General features: G+C 41.8%; 2 protein-coding genes across 4 annotated transcripts in view; one reads left to right on the top strand and one right to left on the bottom strand.

Moving 5' to 3' along the window:
• UBXN6 (UBX domain protein 6) overlaps positions 1 to 21,154 on the bottom strand; it is a 132,483-nt gene extending 111,329 nt beyond the window's left edge. For both annotated transcript variants that reach the window (XM_072405065.1, XM_072405066.1), the window contains exons 1-2: positions 21,028 to 21,154; positions 20,825 to 20,930 (exon numbers count right to left, since the gene is read on the bottom strand). In XM_072405065.1, coding sequence (XP_072261166.1) covers positions 20,825 to 20,907 — 83 coding nt within the window. In that variant the 5' untranslated portion in view covers positions 20,908 to 20,930; positions 21,028 to 21,154. The remainder of the gene's footprint in view (positions 1 to 20,824; positions 20,931 to 21,027) is intronic.
• HDGFL2 (HDGF like 2) overlaps positions 21,082 to 21,481 on the top strand; it is a 105,890-nt gene continuing 105,490 nt past the window's right edge. Inside the window, exon 1 of one of the 2 annotated variants that reach the window (XM_072405064.1) lies at positions 21,082 to 21,302. In XM_072405064.1, the coding sequence (XP_072261165.1) occupies positions 21,231 to 21,302 (72 nt within the window). In that variant the 5' untranslated portion in view covers positions 21,082 to 21,230. The remainder of the gene's footprint in view (positions 21,303 to 21,481) is intronic. The other variant, XM_072405062.1, reaches the window with a different exon arrangement.

Below are 21,481 nucleotides of genomic sequence, written 5' to 3'. Positions count from 1 at the left end.
TAAGAAAGTACTTTCTAGTTTGCTAGCTTTAGATATTGTACCTTGGCATTGCATGACATTAATAAGTCTATGATCTACCAGAACCCCCAATTCCTTTTCTATTTTTGACTACCCCAAGTGTATTCCCTTTAGACAGTATGGAGCATGCATGTTGTTAGACCCCAAGTCCATAACTTTTTCTCAATATTAAATGTAATTTGCCACTTGGCTGCCCAATCAAACAGTACATTCAGGTCTGCTTGTAGATTATAGACATCCTGTATGGACTTAATTCCATTACATAGGTTGGTGTTATCTGCAAACACAGAAATGGTTTTAATCCCAAACATTATATTCTTTATGAAGATGTTAAACAGTAAAAGTCTCAACACTGAACCCTGGGGTACACCACTAATAACCTTAGACCATTCAGAGTATGAATCATTTATAACTACTCTCTGGATGCGGTCTTAAGCCAGTTCTCTATCCATTTACAATTTACATTTTCTAAACCTATTGACCCCCAACTTGCATATTAAATGTTTGTGGGGTACCCTGTCAAATGCTTTTGCAAAGTCCAAGTACATTATATCAACTGCCACTCCACTGTCTACCTGTTTAATTGCATCCTCATATAAAGAGAGTATATTAGTTTGACAACTTCAGTCTTTCTTGCATCCATGCTGACTATCATTTATTATATTGTTTTCTAGCAGAAACTCCTATATGTGGTTCTTTATCAAACTCAAACTCTCTAGAACCCTTCCAACGATGAATGTTAATCTTACTGGTCTGTAGTTACTTGTTAATGACTTTGCTCCCTTTTTGAAGACAGGAAGCACATTTGTCTTACGCCAATCCATTGGTACCATGCCAGTGGTTGTTTGTTACATTATTAGGCTCACTGTTGATGACCAATGAGGGAATGAAAACAGTCTTAGCTCACCCGCCAGGGGGAATTTGGTTCGCCACCATCGCCACCCATCTTCTGTTGGTGTATCTGGCCAGGTTGTAAAATCAATGGGTGGGAAAGGTTTTTGGCTCCCATCCATTGGCAGACAATTTATAGCAGTTATGGTCCCAACAACTCTACAGCAACATATTTCCAAGAGACCTCCTCTTGAATTCCACATGACCCAATACCTGAAAAGACCATAGGTGGGGATTTCAATTGTATCATGCATAGGGAAGAGGAAAAGTGACATATGATGGATCCCTGCACTGGGTGGGATGCCGTTGTCGCCTCCCCACCTACCATCTTCGTGGAAATGCTACCACCCTTGGGTCTAATTGATATCTGGAGATTGAACAACCTTATAGAACAGCAGTATACCAACTTCTCACAAGTACATAATTGGCTATCTAGAATTGATTACATATTTTGCTCTGACACCCTTTCACAGAGAGTGATGCAAGTTGATATTCAATCCATAGTGGTCTCTGATTACGCTCCCCACAAACATTAATCTTACATGACTACTCCCCTAGAGGAGTACACAAACAAAATGAATCAATCAGACCCGGTACTTTTCTGGAAAATCAGTGAGCCCGAATATTGTCCTTCATCACAGTGAAAGGGAGACAAGCTAAACAACAATACACAAGAGCTAGCCAGGAGCTGGGAGGCTCAAGCACTGATGCAGTCTGCCCCATCCCCTGCTACTAGCTCAAAATGCAGTGTTCTCCCCAGAAATTTTTTTCAGCCTGGTGGTGGGAAGCTGTAGCCGGGTGGTAATAAAGGGTGTGTGGCAAAACATGGCAAATTTAGTGCTCCCAGTTGTTAATGCCATGGGTATCCAGTAACCTCCTATTGTTTCAGTGTTCTACCTTCTCCCTATAATTTGTTCCAACTTTGTAATGCCTGCCCCGTTAGTACATCCAATTTTTCCATTCTATGTATTTTGCCACAACTGTCCTATGCCGTGTATTGTGACCCAACTTCCTAGTGTTGTAATTTTTAGGAGTTTATTCCTTTGTAGTAGTGTAATAGTATACTGAATGTGGTGTAACAAATTAGGCTTAGTTCATATTAGCAGCAAAAAACATTTACCCCTTTTGAATGACTTCTGGCAATTGCTAGGCACCTAGGATTGGCAACAGGCAGCAGTGGTTCCTGGCATGAGGAATAGACAAATGTAACCTTACTGCCAGTGTGAATTCAGCCGTACTTCAGATGTGCTCCCGAGGCTATATTTAATTAAAGTGAACTTTTGTGAAAACATTTGTTTTTCATTTGATCCTTTTACAAAATTAGCTCATCAGGCCCATGCTGGCTCAGCGTCCACCTTTTCTCTGATGCGCACTTGTACATCCAGTGCTGCCTTGCACTGCGCATGCATGAGATTGAACACTTTTTTTTATATTATAGGAAAGCCTCTGAAGATGCATGCACAGGAGGAGCAGTGCAGGGGCTCTTGGGATATGTGACACAATTATCCCAGGAGGCTGCGGATTTTCCCTTTGGTCTTTACTGAAATTGAAGTAAAGACTTAAGGGGAGAGGCCCTCCCCAAATAAAAGTGTAAAAACAAAAAAACACACATTTTTCCAGTATATAACTAAGAAAGTCACTCTTTAATATGTTGATGGTTTAATAGCATCATGCATGTGATATCAGATGGGGACAAGACAGCCAATGTCCCCCTCTCATCACTGCCCATATTCTATAAAGAAAAATGGCTGTGAAGTTTATCCACAGTGTGTAATGATTTCATCATCAACACAGTATGATAGCTATGCGAGTGTGAAAGCTGCATGTGGGGGGCTATTAAATCACTCTTTGAAAAAGTGGGCTCTGAACCAAAAAAGGTTGGGAACCTATGGTAATTAAGAACCTAAGTATTAAGTGAAATTTCTTGGATTATCCCCAAAAAATGTATGCCAACCCCACAGCTCAGATTTTCAACTCTGGGTTATCTGTCAAGCTCCCAACGAAAAAAGGAAAGCTGCAAGGGTGTCCGCTCCCCCCCACTCTGCTGTTCAAACTAGCAATGGAGCCCCTGGCTCAACTGTTGGAAACATCCCCAAAAAAACCCAAAATTGGAACGCAGGAACTATGGTCAGCTTTGTTCACTGACGATATCCAATTATTCACCTCAAATTCCTAAACTGATTTTCCTAAGCTGATTTTCCAAGGATTTAGGAGCTTTTCAATCAATATGCTATTTGCCCCAAATGCAGATGCCGATGGGTGCCATTGGCCCACTGCCTGTGGTCATGTACAACAATTCAACTTTTTGGGAAACGGATTCTAGATTATATAAATAATCTGACTTCCGTCAATCTCTCTGTACCCCCTGCTCCTCCTATTCAATTACTGGAGAACATCCCTACCCCTAAAGGAAGCTGCACACAAGCAGTGGATCCAGCTATTTCTTCTTGCAGCACACAGAGTGATTATGCGTTAATGGATGTCACCTACACCACCTGACATTGCTATGCTATCTAAAGACCTAACCTTTTTTCACCCATTGGTTCAACTTTTTTTGAAACTGAATTTTTATTGAACATTTTCACATACAAAGACAACCAGGCTTATACAGCAAACATCTCATAAACACAGCATACAGAGTGATAGGTACATCCGATAATGGTACAAAAAACCATTGGTTCAACTTTATTCTCAACTCGTTTAGAGTTTGAAGAACGAACTGCCCTTCTCTCTCACCCTTTAAATTTAGATCGATCTATGCCATAGCAGCATTACAAGGCAGGATCCCATTTTAGAGTATGTGCATCACACCGCTACAATCACTTTTACCTGTACCAATCTAGTTGACACGTGCCCTGACCCGGTCGAGAACATTGTTTAAAACTTTAAAGATATGCTTAGCTGTTTGTTTTGGCTGCAGAAAAAAAATTTAACTTTTTCCGCCCACCTGCTCTGCTTTCGAACCAGACTCCACTAAAAGTGCTTTTGCTGTAGCACCTGATACCATCACTTACCTATGCATATAAATAGGTAAGACACTTCCTCCCTACAACATCTTAATTACCTCCTATAATTACTAAATTACAAGGTAACTTATCCAATGGTCAAAAGTGCCCTTATCATTGGCAGATGCCACCTTTTCAAAATTAAATCTTTCTCCAAAAATTCTCTACCCCATAAAAACCATACCCTTGTTGTTACAAAATAAACACGTGAGGGAACATAACCACACCTTTACCCAATTCTTGTGGCAGGGAAAATGGCCATGCCTCTCTCTGGGGAAGCTATCTCTGCCAGAGGAGGAAGGGGGTATGAATTTTCCCAATATCAGGGCATACATATGTTGTTATAGACTGAATCAAAGAAACATCCAATTACTCCAACTATTCCTTAGAACAAACACAAATGGCTCCATAGAATCTTGGCTGCACACCGGCACTTAAGCCTTATACACGGTAGTGGCATGAAGGGAAACCAGATGCAAAATGCCTTTGCGCACAACTATTTCAGGCTATCTGCCCCTTTGTGGTAATCCCATTTCCGTTTATGCAGAATTTTACATGCTCTGCCTACAAAGAATGGCATAGGAGAGGGCTGCAGAGTATGCATGACCTATACCAGATCCCCTTCTACAGCTTGCTCTCCCTGAGCGAAATACACAGGGAATATGTCTTACCACTAGCGCTAACACACCCACTGTTCTACTGTCAGATCTTCACATGGTGTAGAGCCCATATACCAAATCCTGAGGGGGTACTCACCTGTAACAATTACGACAGTTTGATTACCCTGCAGATCTCCTCTATTTCTTCTATCTACCCCATGTTACAGTTTTTTCAAAACCCTTACAGAGGACTAATCTACATATTTGGCAAACAAGACCTGGATATAGATGAAGATATAGTAGACAAACTTATTATAGGGTACCAGGTGGTGAGGTATGCATGACTAATAAAACATGGAGAGAAACACAGTTCAAAATCATGCATCAGGCATACAATTCTTTAGGCCCCAGAGAGACCCAATGTAAGGTGGTTGATCCTGCTGTCCAAAATGTGGGCAAAGCCCCAGTTCCCTGATACACAGTCTCTGAACATACATACACAAAAAAACAAAAAAAACCTACTGGAGGCAAATGTTGCTGTATTTTTCATGTGGTGAAGACATAATGCCTGATGACCCCTCTTCTGTGCCTATTTGGTTACTGGGGGGGGGGGGGTTTCCATTCTTCACTGGGCTCGAGAGCCCAAAGGGGCAGGGTAAGCGTCTGCCTGCTGGAGGCCAGGAAGGCAATTATCCAGGACAGGCTCCACTTACACCAACCTATCCTTCAGCCAGTGATCGCCTCCTCAAGGACAGTCTTTTACAGAGAGATGCTAGAAGCTGAAACAACGGATGACAACAGATCACTCATATTCTTGATCGCTGCAAAGGAACAATCCTGTATACTCAAATGGTTCAAGTACGCCACATGCTGTATAGTTAATGTCCCAGGACCAGATTCCTTTGCCACTTTGACTGTTTGTTAATAGGCACTGTGGTACAATATGATTAGGATTTGTATAGAATTATATGGGACAGACCCCTCTCTCTTCTCCCCTTGTCACTTCTTTCCCCCTACAGTGTTCTCCCCAGAAATTTTTTTCAGCCGGGTGGTAGGAAGCTGTAACCGGGTGGTAAAAAAGGGGGTGTGGCAAAACACGGCAAATTTAGTGCACCCAGTTGTTTATGCCATGGGTATCCAGTAACCTCTTATTGTTTGTACAAAGAAGAGAAGCAGACAGTAGTTTCATAGGTATAGATTTGTGACAGGTAGGTATATATTAAGGGGCCCCTCCCCAATGTTCCTTGCTATGTTTGTGGCTCTGGGGTCCCCAATTTGCACTTGGGGTCCCCACTTTCAATTTAGTACTCCTAGTTGTACTTTCCCCTGAAACAGCAACCCCAAACTTCACAAGCCATTTGTGACCCCCATATCTTGAAATTCTTTGAACCTGGGGGGCTGCAATTGTAGTAACTAGTATCTATGAGGGTCCCCTGTACACCCTGAAGATTACAGGTCATTGTGACATACAGTTCAGGAGATATGGAGGTTTGTATACAGAGCTGTGAGGATGCAGAATGACACGCACACTTTATACACACTGGATACATTTCATTTTTTTTTTAACAGTAATCCGAGCTCTGTGCTATGAGATGGGGGCGGGGCTGCCTGTGTCCCCTTCACATGAAGGCTGAGCTGTGTGCAATCCTCTGAACGGATGACACACAGAGCAGCCTCACTGAGATCCGGGCATCCGAGGATGAGAGCTGCCGAGAGCTGGGCGGGGTATTCAAATCAGCCGGGCGGAGCAACCGGCTAAAAGCCTCTGGGGAGAACTATGCCCTATCTTCTTATAATCCCCTTTTTCTTTATGTTCTTTACTGATATTTTGAATGTAACTTGTATTTGTTTCTTCTACATTGTTTATAATACATATATCTGCGTATCTAAATTTACAAAAATATCAAAAAAAAGTTTTTGTTTTTTTTTTAAAGTACAAACTGCAATAAAATTACAAACATTCTCATTAAATACTTATGCACTATGTAGGAGAGGGATTGTTATAGGTTATAGGTGTTATAGGTCCCTGGTGGGGGGCAGAGCCATCAGCGCGGGACTCAAGAAAGTCCCTCGCTGATACGAGTCCCAAGTCCCGTGTCCCACATGTTCACGGGTGCTTGCCGGGAAACATCAAGACGTATCATAGCGCCATGTGGGACACGGGACTAGATGCATTTAGGAGCAGCTGCTCATTGAGCGAAGATGCACGGCTCCTAAACTAACAGAGAGCCAGGAGCTCATGATGGGAACAAACGTTTTAAAAGTAAGTTTTCAACATCATAATGCATTCATTGATTTTTAAATGTCTTTAGGTATAGAGGTAACTGATCATGCACTCCAGTTGAATTACTTAAAATCTGAATTTGATATTATATCCTCATGAATTTAATCATTTTTTTAAAAATGTTGCCATTATGGATTTTTTAGTTCTATATCAACTAATCATATATTAATCATCTGATAAAGTATGCATTGATCTTGGAATAATGAATCATGATAAACATACATTTAAATAAATAAATAAATATATTATCATATGAATTGTATTAATTTGATCATGATGACATCATAGTGAATTTAATTAAAATAATTGATATTAAAATAAGGTAAACTGTCCCACTTAAGTAAAGCTCCACACTATTCTTGCATTCATTCAAAACCATTGTTTTATTTCTTTAAATGCTTTCCAAATTTGGAAAGCATTTAAAGATTTGTCAAATTGTACAGGATTTAAAAAGGCTTGCATAGTTCAATGTTTAATTTATTTTAAAGTAGGCCTGCACATGCACACTGCACTTCTGTTTGTTGAATTCTGTTGTTTTAACAGGTAAAATTAAACAAAGAATAAAACTTAAAAGTTTAAAAGCTGTGTTATGTTTTGCGGCTCCAGACTATTTTTCTTTAGTGTAAGGGGGCAAAACAGCTCTTTTGATAGATAGTAAAGGTTGCCGACCCCTGGGCTAGGGAAGAACCTAAAATATAAAAAAATTATTCCTGTGCAATGAACAACACAGAAAAAACAGTGGGAGCTTGGGGAGCTAAAGCCTGACCTTGGTGCCTGGTGTAAGAATAAAGGATTTAGGTAGGTAGCGGTCTGACTTTTCATTGGGGTAAAACCTGTATTTTGGAGATGGTCTGCACTCAAATGCAAGATGGGCTCCTGTGCTAGGACTAGAGAGGTATATGAGAAGCTGAAGGAATATTTAAACTAGCATAGAGGAGGGGGGTACAATTAAACAATAATCTGCTTATCAATCAGACAGGGTCAGTTACTACTGATGGGATGGGGAAGATGGGATAGGGCTATGGCAGGAGATAAGAAGATTCCCATATTAAAAACAAAAACTGACAAGTAAATAAAAAATACACGATAAACAAAAGAAATGGCAAATGCAACTGCTAAATGAAACAACAAGTTGCCTCTATCTGAGATGTGACCTAAAAGTGAGCAAAACAGCAGACCTTGATATGATAGAAGCATTATGAGGTGAATATTGCATAGTTAATCATTTCAGTTTGTTACTGGCCCACATAATGTTGTGGAGAAGATACTGATTTAACTTCCTATACAGATAAAAAAGGCTGTAGGTTTTGGTTTCACCCAGTGTATTTTGGGTAAGCCACAATCCTGTCTACTTTTTATGTCCTTTACTCTTGATGTTAAGGACTATTGTCACTTTCTTATTTTTGCTTGTTTTTCTTTGGAAATTGCATTTTCTTTTTTGATACTATGAAAGATGGGCACAACCTTTATAGACCATTGCTGTGGGGGTAGAATAAAGAGCTGTTACCCAATTAAAGCATGTAATTACCCACGTCAATGTGTTTTGAAACAGAAATTATGGCATTTCATTTTACACAGTCAAATTTCTTTTTGCGGGGTCTGTGGCAAAGATATGATTGAGGATGAATAGGTACCTTAATAGCATGATCTTTGGCTTCCCTAAAGGGTGTGGACGAAGCAAGCTAGGTCAATATGGATATTTGTAGTTGGAAAGGATCTTTCACGATCCTTTCCAATGACTAAGGACTGCACGATGCATGAACGAGCGCTGTACATACAGCACTATTCTGCTCTATGGAGAGGGGAGAGGGAGAACGACGGAGCAGCACCCCACTGCACGCTTTCCCCCTTCACTTTCATCATGACTGTTCGTCTTCCATCGTTCGTAGATCCACCAGGACAGTTGTTCGGACCACGAACCACGGGGGCTGTACACGCAGTACAGTACATACAGTAGTATGTCAGGAAGGTTATGCCCACAATGGGATGATATAATTTTGTGCAGTCTGTGCACTAAAGATAGATAACATCAACTAATGAATTTGATGGAATAGGATGACTTCAGGCACAAATTTAAAGCTTTGAAGCAGAACTATTTTGTCATTTGTTGTGCATATAATGTTATAAATGTACTGTTGCACTGAACAGTTTTAATATTGTCCTAGCCTAAAAAAAGGATATTACAAAGTAAGTCAGGCGGGTAAAACAAAAAAAAGATCCACAAAAAAACATTTTTTTCATTACAATTTTTACAGACGACAATCATCTGACGTGTGTACAGTGCCTTACACTCTCAAATGTTCTCAGGGCATGGCTTTTTACTGCTACCCTCCAACAACTCTATAACCTACTGAATTTAAAGTGAAAAGGTTTGCTGTATTTAAAACTCCCAAACTGTTGCTGTAATTTTTCATACACTTTGTTAGGGTTTGTTTTTCTGAAATTAATTGTAATAACCACTCTGCCTATAGATAAACTTGTGCAATGAAAGAGGAAACGCTACAGTGTGAATTTTAGAGATGCACCTGAAATGTCTTCTGTCAGGTCAGAAACCTTATGCTAGAATTTTTGGATAATTCCACCAGATATGAGACGGAGAACCCTGTGCACCGCAACTCCTCCAACATAGTGGGGACTGATGTGGTGACATGCGATGCAGATAGGTTCCGTTCCTGTACTTTGGCGCAGACAAATGTCTTATGCAACAAGCACATAAGTCAGTAAGTGTGGTATCAAATTCTCGTTCCCATTGTCTTAGTCTGGAGAGTCAGGGCTTTCCAAGCGTATCAATAGCTTATAGAGTAAGAAAACAGAGTGCGGAGGCCTATCCTGTTCGTAAAGCAGTTGTTCTACAGGGGTAAGGTCTGAAAGACTATGAATGCGATGCGGGAGAGAGATCACAAGTGCCGCAACTGAAGAAACTGCTAATTGTGTAGTGGTAATAGCGCATCAGGTGATAACATCTGCCCACTGTCACAGATTGTATCATACAGAACAATCTAATGTAAGGACAAAGACGTTTCTGGGGTCTGTCCCAAAAATGAATAGTTGTGTTGGCCAGGAAGGAAATATGAATGACCACTGATAGGAGGCAGGGTTGAGTTATAGCCCCAACATTGTTGTCTGTTGAGGGTATCCCACCATCTGAGAGTGAGCTGTGTTAGAGGAGTTGTATCGGAGCCGACGTCCCTGTAGTGCTTGAGCGACCACATTACTGTAGTCAAGTTTGTTGAATAAAGTTCTGACTCTAACCTAATCCAGCTCTTAGAAGAGCCATCATATTTCCAATTAATCACTCTGTTTAGAATGGAGATGATATAGTATTGCCTGAAGTCTGGGAAGCCCAGGCCCCCTTTGTTTTAGGGCACTGCAATGTTCTCAAAGAAAGTCTGGGTCTTTAGAGATACCAAATGAGATTGCATGGCATCTACAATAGGAAGCTAGAATCTGGATAGGGAGCTTTTAAAAAATATTTAAAATCCTGGGAAGAGCAGTCCGTTTTAAAAACATTTACTCTCCCAATACGAGAGAGATGTAACTGTTTCCACGACTGAATGTCCTTTGTAATGGCATTTAGTATTGGTATATGATTAGCTAGGTACAGTCCAGGTAAAGCATACCTAAACTCAAAATTTTCACTTTACATAAGAGAACCCTTTTATGTTAAGGTAAAAATTCAGTTTTTTTTTTTACGTGCAACACCTTTAAAAAAAATAAAAAATAAAATAAAAAAGGGTGCAGCACCGCCCCCTAATCTTCGTCCGCCTAGATGGTCGAAAATTAATGGGAGCGCAAAGCCTACCCGGATACCTACATCAGGAAGGGTTTTGGGCGCTCCTTCTGCGAATGCCCAAGCATATCAGGCATGCGCAGAAGGAGTCTTTTTACTCAAAGAGAAAAATTTGCCGATCTCATTGCGCATTGTTTTTCAACCTACGTCACCCAATCTCGTGCCTGGGTCGCGTAACGTAGGATGAAAAACCCGGAAGAGAAGACGAAGATGAGGGTGCCCAGAGCTCCGGATGCCGAGACGACGCCGGACCGGATGCCAGACACCCCCGGATTGATCAGACTGCCCTGCGGGATTGAAGGTGTATTTTTGTTTTTTGAGTTTTCAGTATAGTTCCTCTTTAAGTATGGAGTTACATCTATCCCTAGGTACTTAAGTAAGGTGACAAAGGGCACCCCTGAATAGTTCCATTATGCAAGGGGAAGAAGGCTGACAGGGTGCCATAAACACAGACCTGTGCAGTTGAGCACGAATAGTAGCATGATCCAACAAAGCATATTGGGCCCCAGGCCCATATGTCCTAACGTAGTTGACGGGTACATCCTGGATATTCTGATAAGAGGGTATTCTGATACTACCTATAGTGTCTTAGTCAAAATCCATCTGGCCCCGGAGCCTTACCCATCGGAGACAATTTAAAAGCAGCACTCAGTTTGGCCTCTGTAATGTCCCTTTTGAGTGGCACTTGTTTTTCTAGTGGTAATTTAGGTCGCTTTGCCCTTTGTAAGTATGTTTTGATAAGGGAGCATCTTATCTGCAGCCCTCTCGCTCATCTCTCCCTGGCGTACTTCATATAAATTTTTGATAGAAATCCCAGAAGACTGATGCCATCTCTAAGGATAGGTGAATCAAGTTACCAGATGTGTTCTTTATTTTGGAGATGTATGATGCAAGATCTAAGCATGTTCGCCCTTCTGGGCTTTTACCCCATTCATACATTTTTTGGCAAACTGGGAGATAGCATATTTGGACTTTAGGTCCACAGCTTGTTTCAACTGTAAACGCAAATGCATCAACTGGAGAGCATGTTCTTTTTACTGAATCTGTGTAATAACTCAAGCTGCTGAATTTGGGAAAGCAACTCCTTTCACATTTCCTAAAGGCACCATGAGCTATCAGCTTACACCCTAATAGTGGCCCCATGGGCGCAGAGACGAATCACCTGGGCGCAGAGACGAATCATCTGTGGCATTTTCCCAGAAGTAGGCAAGTCTGCTGCCACCGAAATATCTATGACACAGTTGTACAATAATGAGTCGTTTAGTTTCCATCTGAATGGTGGAGGTGCAGAGACACCAACACAGCAGCGTGGTCAGAGATGGTACACGAGGCGATGTCAACACTCCGGGGCCTGAATGAAATCACCTGCCCATAATAGTAGGCTTTCTTGGAACTATAGGAACTTCCTTAACCCCCTAGCATTCTAATTAAGTCAGTATTTCTATGCAAAAAGTGTTACAATTTTTTCCATGGAAATTTGTTGTTTAATATTGTGGGCCTGTAATTCTTATTTTATCAAATCCAAAACACTGAAATTTGCCCAAACAAGTGTGCAAAAATATTGATAAATAATAATTTACATTGAATGTAGATTTTGGAAAAAAAAAATTAAATGTCGTAGATATTCCAGGTATGATAAATTTTGAAGTAAAGTGCTACACAAAGTCCAACATCACAATCAGGACAGTAGAACCTGGTTTCCTTGCAGATCTTCCTTCCACTGCTTCTTTGAGCAGCAAACAACACACATACTTGTAGGTGCTTCCTTTTTCTGGGTTGGTGGGATGTACTCCGTGAAGTGACGACCAGTTAGGCGTTCCGGGTTGACAACGGCAACAGCACGATGTCCAGGTCTATTCACGGCCATTGATGGGGTTTGGTGGTTCTTGACAATGGATTCGGAAACTTTCTAAACAAAGTCAGAATGACTCACAGGCCTGTCACTCTTTTTTTTTGTACGGAATGTATGCATTGCTCAACAAGATGCCTGAAGATTTTTTTGTAGTACTTAATTGTTGTTTCCTCATCGCTGGGTAGAATGTCATTGCTTGGTCAGCTCTGTTGACACCTCCCATGGCGTTTTTGTAGTCAATCACCACCTGTGGCTTCATCATTTCTTTCCCACCTTTTTGTGCGTACCATAACAGTGGAGGCATTATGGACTGTACTCATTAGGCACACATCTTTTTTGTCACGTCATTTTTGGGCCATCGTTTTTCCTTTCTGCCAGACAACCATTTTTCCTGTCTTCAGCTTCCCTTTTGCAAACAGTGATGGCAGGTTGTGCCAGTTAGACCTAACGGTTTCATACGCATCAGTTTTGTGTTGCAGAAGAAACTCAAAGTTCAGGAGATGTGTAAAAGTTGTCGGTTGTGACACAATAGCCTTGATTTAGCAATGGCTCAATGAGTGATCGTATTGAAGATGTTGCCAATCCATAGTTGCTGTATCTGGGGTTGAGATCCTTTTCCAGTGTAAAGAAAGAAATTCCATATGTAGCCAGTTGAGGATTCACACAGCAAGTAGGTTTTCACGCCAAATCATGCTCTCTTTGACGCAATGTATTGCACCCAGCTGAGCATCCCCTTGTAAGTCATTATACTTTCATCTATGCTGATGTCTCTTTCTGGCACATAGGTCTGCTGGAATGTTTTTTAGAATCATCTGAGAAACCAATTTTTTTTGAGTTTTGGTGCAGGATGGGTAGTCTCATCAAACCCTTTGTTTGCAGAGTGTAAAAATTTCATGATCAGGAAAAATCTGTACTCTGGCATGACTGTGGCAAAGAATAGAGTGGCAACCTTTGTATTCTTAGACCAGTTTTGACCATTTCTGCAGGGGTTTGCCCAACACTCCTTGACGATCACTAGGCCCAAAAATAGAGAAATGTCATCTTTGGTCACAGGTTCCCATTTTCTGCCTCTTGCATACCTCAGGTGTGGAGCACCTAATTGTTGTACAGGATACCTGTTTGTCTCAGCAACTATTTTTTCAATAACCTCTTCAGTCATAAACAATTTCAGGTATGGCAGGGGGTTGTGGCGTTCAGCCACAATTTTCACACCAGGTGCGCCAGAAAATGGGGATCTTGGGGGCGCTGCCTGGGCCGCAACAAGGTCAATAGAGCACCAAGTGCCCACAGTACTGACCTAAGGTTCAGATTTGTTGCTCATTTTACTTTCGCAGTCTGATGACAAATTTCCTGGTGAATCACTCTCGCTCGATTCCACAAGTGACTCCAAACTGCTGTTGCTGCTTTCAAATTCTTCAAAAAACAGCTCTTGCGCTAGTGAGATGCCTTTTGGATGCCATTGATGTGGTCAAGTCTCCAGTAAGCAGTCAGGAACGTTCAAAGTTAGAGACAAAGTGTTCAAATAAGGAAATGATGAAATAGTTCAGAAAAAGTTTATTTAATGTATCAAGCATTTAAAAGCAGATTACATTGTAATCTGTTTTTAAATTTCCCGCCCGGCCATCCCTCCCGAATGTACTGACGCTACATGCATCACCCGGAAGAAGTGATGCAGAAGATGCTCGGGACGCCGCTGGATCCCGGGGAGCAGGTAAGAAGGTTTTTTTCCTACCCCGAGTGTGATTACCGATTACCTCGGGATTACCTTTTGGCAGGTAAAATCCACAAATTAACAATATATGTTAGCCAAAGGACAAGGTTGGTCCTACAATATCCCTTTTAAGAACAAGTACTGCCCATCAGGGTCTGAAGAAGACCCTGCAAGATGAAATAGTATAGCCTTTACGGAACCCAATAGCTACACTCTTTGATCTCCCACACTGCAAAAAGCCATAATGCCATTTGGGGTAATGTTTGCAATGCAATGAACATGATTAAAAAAAGAAATGTGGGTTTCCTGCAGAAAGGTATACCTTTCGGTTCCCGCGGTGCTCCCCACCAAGTCATCCTTAAGTGTCAGGTGCATGTCTGCCTCATCAAGCTGCCAAGTGCAGCACTCCAAGTTAGCATGCAGCACTTCCTGTTCTCACATGTCTGTGAGCAGTCTTGCTCACACTGATACAACACAGGGAGGAAGAGCTCCTTAAAGGAGTCTCAACAGTAATGAAGGCTGGTGCTATGAGTTTATACCAGCTACCTTGTTACTCTGGATTGTGCCTCTCGTTATTTCTTGACCTGACCCATGCCTGGGCTTTGACTACGTTCACCTGCCGCCTGTCCTGACCTGTGCCTGGACTCTGACCAAGCTTGTTTGCTGCTTGCCTAGACCTGTGCCTGAAACCTTCCCCTTTGGTCTGTCACTAGTCTCCACACTGAGGTCACTCCTGCTTTCTTCCTCAGGTAGAGTGACCCCAAGAGTCGTGACCTGGTGACCCCCAAAAGTAAAAAGAGTCCAGTGCCCTCCAGGCTACTAGCCCATCACCCCTTGCGGGGTGCCCTGGTGAAATCATTGGGTGATCCCATGCTACCTGCCTGGGAGGACCCTGACAGTTATTATCACTCTTTAGGGAGTGGAGCACCTTCACATTGTAGGAGATCGAATTGGTAGGTTTAACAGACATAGTATCAATATATTGCACAAAATTACCAAACACTGCAGAGCATTCCAGTACTTAAACGAGGCATACAACTCAACAGGACTAAAAAGGGTAATATAAAACTGGGGATATTTGGAAACAAAATGTAAAAACACAAACATTATACTCAATAGACAGGAAAACTTGCTGAACAGAGTATTGGCCACCCTGTGCTTTCAGCTTGTGAGCTTTGAGGGATCATGACTGAATAAGGGCCGGTCAGACAACCATCAGATGGTTCTTAGTAAAAACTACCACAACATGCTTGCGTAAATAGACAGCTCTATGCTGCCCTTTATTGAAAAAACACAAAAAAAAGGATATGTGCTCATTAGAAAATATGTTCCACAAAATAAAATCACATAAATAAGTAAGCTGGAGAAACCACATAGATTAAATCACTCCCTTCCTGAAGAGGTTGTAGGAGAAAGTACAGGTTGGCGGGACCACTAGCCCTGGACCAACATTGCTGGGCAAAGGGGTCACCAAAGGTTTTGCCCCTTGCCATCCCGAGACAGCCAGTTCTTTTGTGTCCAAGGATGCACAATAGGTATCCAGGTCCCCTGGAAAACGTAGGGTAGCATTACGGCCGCCCTTCCAAGCAATGAGACAAGCCGGGAAGCCCCAGCGATATGGGATGCCATGCCTTTCAAAGTGTAGCCAAAAAAGGACGCAACGCATGGCGTCTATCTAAGGTTACCCATGCCAGGTCAGGAAAAATGATGATTGAGGCCCCATCAAAATCCAACATGGTGGACGCCTTGAGCTTCTCTTGTATAGCCGCCTTGTCAGAATGATAGTGGAAACGACAAATAACATCCCATGAGGAGTCTGGTGGTACCGTTTTAGTTCTAGGTACCCTGTGCACTCTTTCGAACTGAAGTGCGGTAGTGGGGATAGATCCCAGGATCCGATTCAGTATTCCTCTGATGGCGTCCTTTATTTGGTCTGGACCTGTAGCCTCTGGAAGGCCATGGATTCTGAGATTGTTCCATCTTACCCTATTCTCGGCATCCAATAATTGATAAAATATGAAGTGGTATGAATTTTTTGCTTTACGTTGTACCTCTTGGAGTTCTCTATGGCCTTCCCATAAGTATCAAGATACGTTTCCACCTCTTTCACCCTTAGCAAAGCCTGAGATAGTATTGTATAGAGAGAGTCACCTCCAACTTAAGATGTTGAGATGAGCGCTTCATGTCCGTAAACATAGAAGACAAGTCAAGTCCAGTGGGGAGAGCCTGCACATAATCAGGTATTCCTGGAATATTGAAGTCTAGCTCCAAAGAACTGTGGGAGGCAGCAGAGTCAGGCTGCATTTTGTTGTGGCCTAGTGAGAGGCTGAAAGGTTTCTGGGAGGCCGCAATAGGGGAACTCGTGGCGCGTTCCATACCCTGTGTCAATCGCCAGGAATGAGCAGATGTATCTTACAGTCGAAGATCTAGCTGAACTAGCTTTACCCTGCTTCTGGACCATGTAATGCCAGCTTATGATGCGAGTTTCAGCAGTAGTTGCAGAAATGCACGTCTGTTCGGCGCCATCTTCAGGCCATGCCCCCAGCCCTGACCTCTTAGCAGTCAAACCATCAACTTTAAACGCTGTTTGAAGGCTTACGAATGCTCTCCAACTAGTGGCAAAAGAGCTGGGTCTTCTAGCTGGAGTTCCTAAAAGGATAAAAAGCAAGGACATTGTGGCCAGATGACTAATAAATGGCAATCCCCCACATCAATGACTGTCTGAACAAATACTTCAGGCTCTCTTACTGGCAAAACAAACAACAAAAAATGTCTTTGACAAGCTTGAATGGTGATAAAATGTCTATAAATATAAACTAAAAAGAGAAGAGAAGCTACCAATTTTTTCACACACCCACCAGTTTTTTTTTTGGATAGGGGAAGCTGTAGCCGGGTGGTAAAAAAAATGGCCGCGGACAAGACACAGCAAATTTAGTGCTCCCAGGTATTTATGCCACAGGTATCCAGTAACTTCTATTATTGTGTCAGTATTCTACCTATCCCCTATACTTTATTCTAACTGTATAATGCCTGACTTGCTAAAATGTCCAATTTTTTTAATTTTTTTTTTGTTATGCCCAAACTGTTCATTGCTGTGTATTTTAATCTACCTGCCTAGTGTTCCATATTTAATTGTGTAATCCCTTGTAGTAGTGTAAAAAAGTCATCAATGTGGTGTAACAAGTTAGGCCTAGTTCACATTAGCAGTAAAAAAAAAAAAGCCATTTACCCTTCCTGAGTGACTACTTGGTAACTGCTAGGTCCTGGGATTGGTAACAGGCTGTAAGTGCTCGGCTTTTTCATCTTCTAAATTCTTGGTTGTAATGACTGAAATATTTTAGGGTACACAGGGAACCCTTATAGCTACTAATAACCAACATTTCCATGAGTTTAAGAACTTGTGAAAATTTGAACATTTGGGTTGTCGTTTCATAACAAAGTGCACCTAGGAGCCCAAAATTGAAAATTCAAATAAAGGACCCCCAGGGGCCACTTGCATAGCAAGGTGCATTGGGGTGGGGCCCCTATTTTTTTTACCTACCTTTCATCAAACTATAATTGTAATACTATGCTACACTTTCTGCTTCTGTTCTTTGAACCCCAATTTATTTGGAATGGGGAGATATAGGAAACTGAAAATGTAGGTGCAAGTGGGCACTTGTGGGTTACACCGTCTAAACTTTCATCACCATGAAATCATTACAACATAAACTCTGCCCATCAAAACACGCTGCCCTGTTACACATGACTGTACCCTTCTAGTAACTAAACCCCAATTTTGTTTTATGTTGTAATGGTAAATAGTGATGACATTTTAGGGAGTATTAGCCACAGACGTTCCCCACACATTTTCAGTTTTCTACATCTCCCCATTACAGAGAATTTGGGGTTCAAGTGTTAGAAGTGAGCAGCAATGTGTAACAGAGCAGTGCATTTACCATCGTATTTGTATAAGTACTTGCCGAAAGTGGCCCCAGGGGCCCCCAATTTACATTTTTAAATAACCTCCCCAGTGGTCTAATTTCGTCCAAATTTCCATGCAAAAAGCAGTACACTTTTTTGCATGGTAATTTTTTTTTTCATTGTAGGCACCGACACATGCACTGATGTCACCGGAGATCGTCTCTGCATTCACCGGCTGGAGATCGAGGAGGAAGAACGTGTCCCCAGAAACTGCGGAGACCAGCAGGACACCAGGGGAGGACAACGGAGCACGGTAAGTAGTTTTTTCTTTTTAGTTAAAAAAATTTCCCCGAGTGTGACACGGGAATACCGCTAGGGGGGTTAGGGATTCCTAGGCACAAATGCTTTTGATACTGCACTCCCAAGGTTGTATTTTCACAAGTTCTTACAATTCCGATCCCCATAGCTTGAAATTTTTAAAAGCCGGGGTGTTGAAACACAGCTCATGACATCATTACACACACCTGGTGGGCGAAGACATTGTTACACTGTTTATTTTTTTTTTCAAAACAAGACTCAGCACAGCTAGAGAATGTGCGAGGGACAGCCTGTGTCCAGATCTCATCATAGCTGTGCTGTGCTGTGCTTTTCTCCCTCTGCCCAACTCTTATTAGCAATTGGAATCCTCTGAATGAATGACAGTTGAGAACAGAGCAGCCTCTCCATTGTCCATTCGGAGAATCAGAGTTGCTGATAAGAGCTGGGCAGAGAAGGCAGGGCAGCCGGGTGTCCCGCCCACCAAAAGGGGGCTGGGGAGATCTATGCTCACGCAAAAAGCAATATTCGGAAGAATCAGGTAATTCAATTAGGTATGCCTGCTCCATAATACAGGTAGTTAAAAAAAAATAGAGGAACTAAATGTGTAGTTTCACCCTGTGGATATCAGAAAGGAAGGCACTTGGGTACAGCATGCAGCTGTCCAGATTAAATTAAGTTAATTATCCGTAATGCAGACATTTCTGGTGTAAAGAAGTCTTGCGAGTGTGATGCTTTACTTTTACTCAGTAAAGCTGGCTGCAACTACCTCATAAATGTGAAGACTAGCAGAATAGTAGAAAAGGAGGGCCTGAAGTGTACTGTGTTGTTTCCACTGTAGTAAATAAACTGGACATGACATGATTCAGGATAGAAGTCTACAACTAGTGAATAAAATTTACAAAGGAAAGAAGAGGTAAAAATCAAAGAGAATACTGAGGCACTACCACATACCATAAAAAGTGAATACCTTAATATCATTTAAATAAACATTAAAGAGGAACCAAGCTGAAAAGTGCATAAAAAAAAAAAAAAAAAAAAGAAAACTACACTTACCTTTAATTCCACAGGGCAGTCTGATCCAACCAGGGGTGTCTTGCATCGGGTCCCGCGTCCTCCTGCCATCTTCTTTTCTTCTTCCAGGTTCTTAACCCTATGTCATGCGACCCAGGCGTGAGATCCGGTGATGTAGGATGGATAAAAAACTTGCTCACTGTGCATGCAGCAAATTTTCCTCTTTGCACAAAAACGCTGCTTTAGCACATGCCTGAGATGCTCAGGCATGCGCAGAAGGAGCACCCAAGAGCCTCCTGGGATGCGTGATGTAGGTATTCCGGAAGACTTTGCGCTCCCATTCATTCTCTATTGCCTAGGCAATTGAGAGTTAGGTAATAGTGCTGCACCCTTTCTTTTTTACAAAAAAAAAAAAAAAAAAGAGTGCTGCACTTTAAAAAAAAACAAACAACATAATTTGTACCTTACATAAAAGGGTTGTCTACCCTTTTATGTAAAGTGAAATTTCTGAGTTTAGATACACTTTAAATATAGTGATAAATTATTGAAATTAATGCACTGGTCATTGGATCTCTTCTTCAGATGCACATACTTACCTTGGCCTTGCACCCTCACCAGATCTAACAAAACAGCTGACAAAAGAAAAATATGAAATGTACACAGATTGGTTGGTATTTGGTAATAAAGGTGTCTTGCAAGGTCAGATCACTTTTTTTGTCTTTGTATTTAAAGGGAAAGGAGGAAAGCAGTCAAAAACTAATTTATGTGTACCTAAACTCAGAATTTGCACTTTACATAAAAGGGTAGACAATCCTTTTATGTAAAGGTAAACATTCTGTGCTTTTTTTTCCTTCAGTGCCACGCCCTTTTTTTTTTTAGGGTGCAGCACCGCCCCTTAATTCTCGATCGCCTAGGCGATTGAGAATGAACAGGAGCGCAAAGCCTCCTGGGATACTGACGCTCCTTCTGCACATGCCCCAGCATTTCGGAAATGCGCAGAAGGAGCTTTTTTGTGCAAAGGGAAATAAAATCCTGCAGGGCAGTCCAATTTGCCAATCTCACTATGCATGCATGAGATCGGCAAAGTTTTTTTCCCATCCTACGTCACCCGACCCTATGCAGGACACCCCCAGAGGGATTGGACTGCCCTGCGGGATTAAAGGTATTTTTTTTTTTTTGCAGTTTTTATTTTTTTTTTTTTTTTGCAGTTTTGAGTTTAGTTCCTTTTTTAAAAATGTTGTTGTTTTCAATACACTTTTTACATGGAAATTGTTTTAAAACAATAATCAATATTTAACCCATAAACTAGTGACTTTTTGAGGTATGCGTGTAGTCTAAAACGTGTAACACTGTTTATTTTCCTGCAAAATTCTTTTTCGTTCCAATAGTAGTTTCCCCCCCAGCAACACAATAAAATATAGTCATCTTTTAATACAGCCTACCTCCTCTCATCGTCCAGCCGACGACCCGGCCCTGCAGTCTTAAATTTCATGTCAGCTTTAACACTCTCAAAGAGCTTTTTCATGACTGCGCAGCACACAGGATGACCTGGGGTTATATAATATGAAAACAGGAGAACATTCATTAACTAGAACACACGGTTGCACCACAAACTCTGGGCTTTCGAGTGTAAGCGTAGGATTACCTAGCTGTAAGAAAAATCGCAGCTGACAGGATACAACAGCAGCAAAACACGGAAATCGTCTGGCAAGTTCCGCTCACAAGCAATGGTGCTCAGAGAACAACTGAAAGACTGACAGGCTTAAGACCCAATGGGTATAGAGGAGGTGGTACTTCCGGCGAGAAGACCTCACGGCTGTAGAGTGATAGTTACCATCGGCTCGAATTATGCCGGTTACTTTTAAGCCGGGGGACCTGGTATTCGCCAAAATGAAAGGATATCCTCACTGGCCGGCACGGGTTAGATCGAATTTACATGATAGGAATTGAAAATATGTGGGGTAACGCGGTTTAATCAGGAACGGCCTGAAAAGACCGCGGATTAAGCTGTTGGGGGGTTGGATTTCAGGGATTTGATTCCTAAGTATTTAAGTTAGGCCGCCCTGGTTGTTGGTTTTATTGCAAGCCCTGTTTTTTTA

This window comes from Pyxicephalus adspersus, chromosome 3 (assembly GCF_032062135.1).
Source record: "Pyxicephalus adspersus chromosome 3, UCB_Pads_2.0, whole genome shotgun sequence".
In the NCBI taxonomy this organism is placed as follows: Eukaryota; Metazoa; Chordata; class Amphibia; order Anura; family Pyxicephalidae; genus Pyxicephalus; species Pyxicephalus adspersus.
The sequence above is the reverse complement of the archived record's forward strand: the minus strand, read 5'-3'. Positions and strand labels throughout refer to the sequence as shown.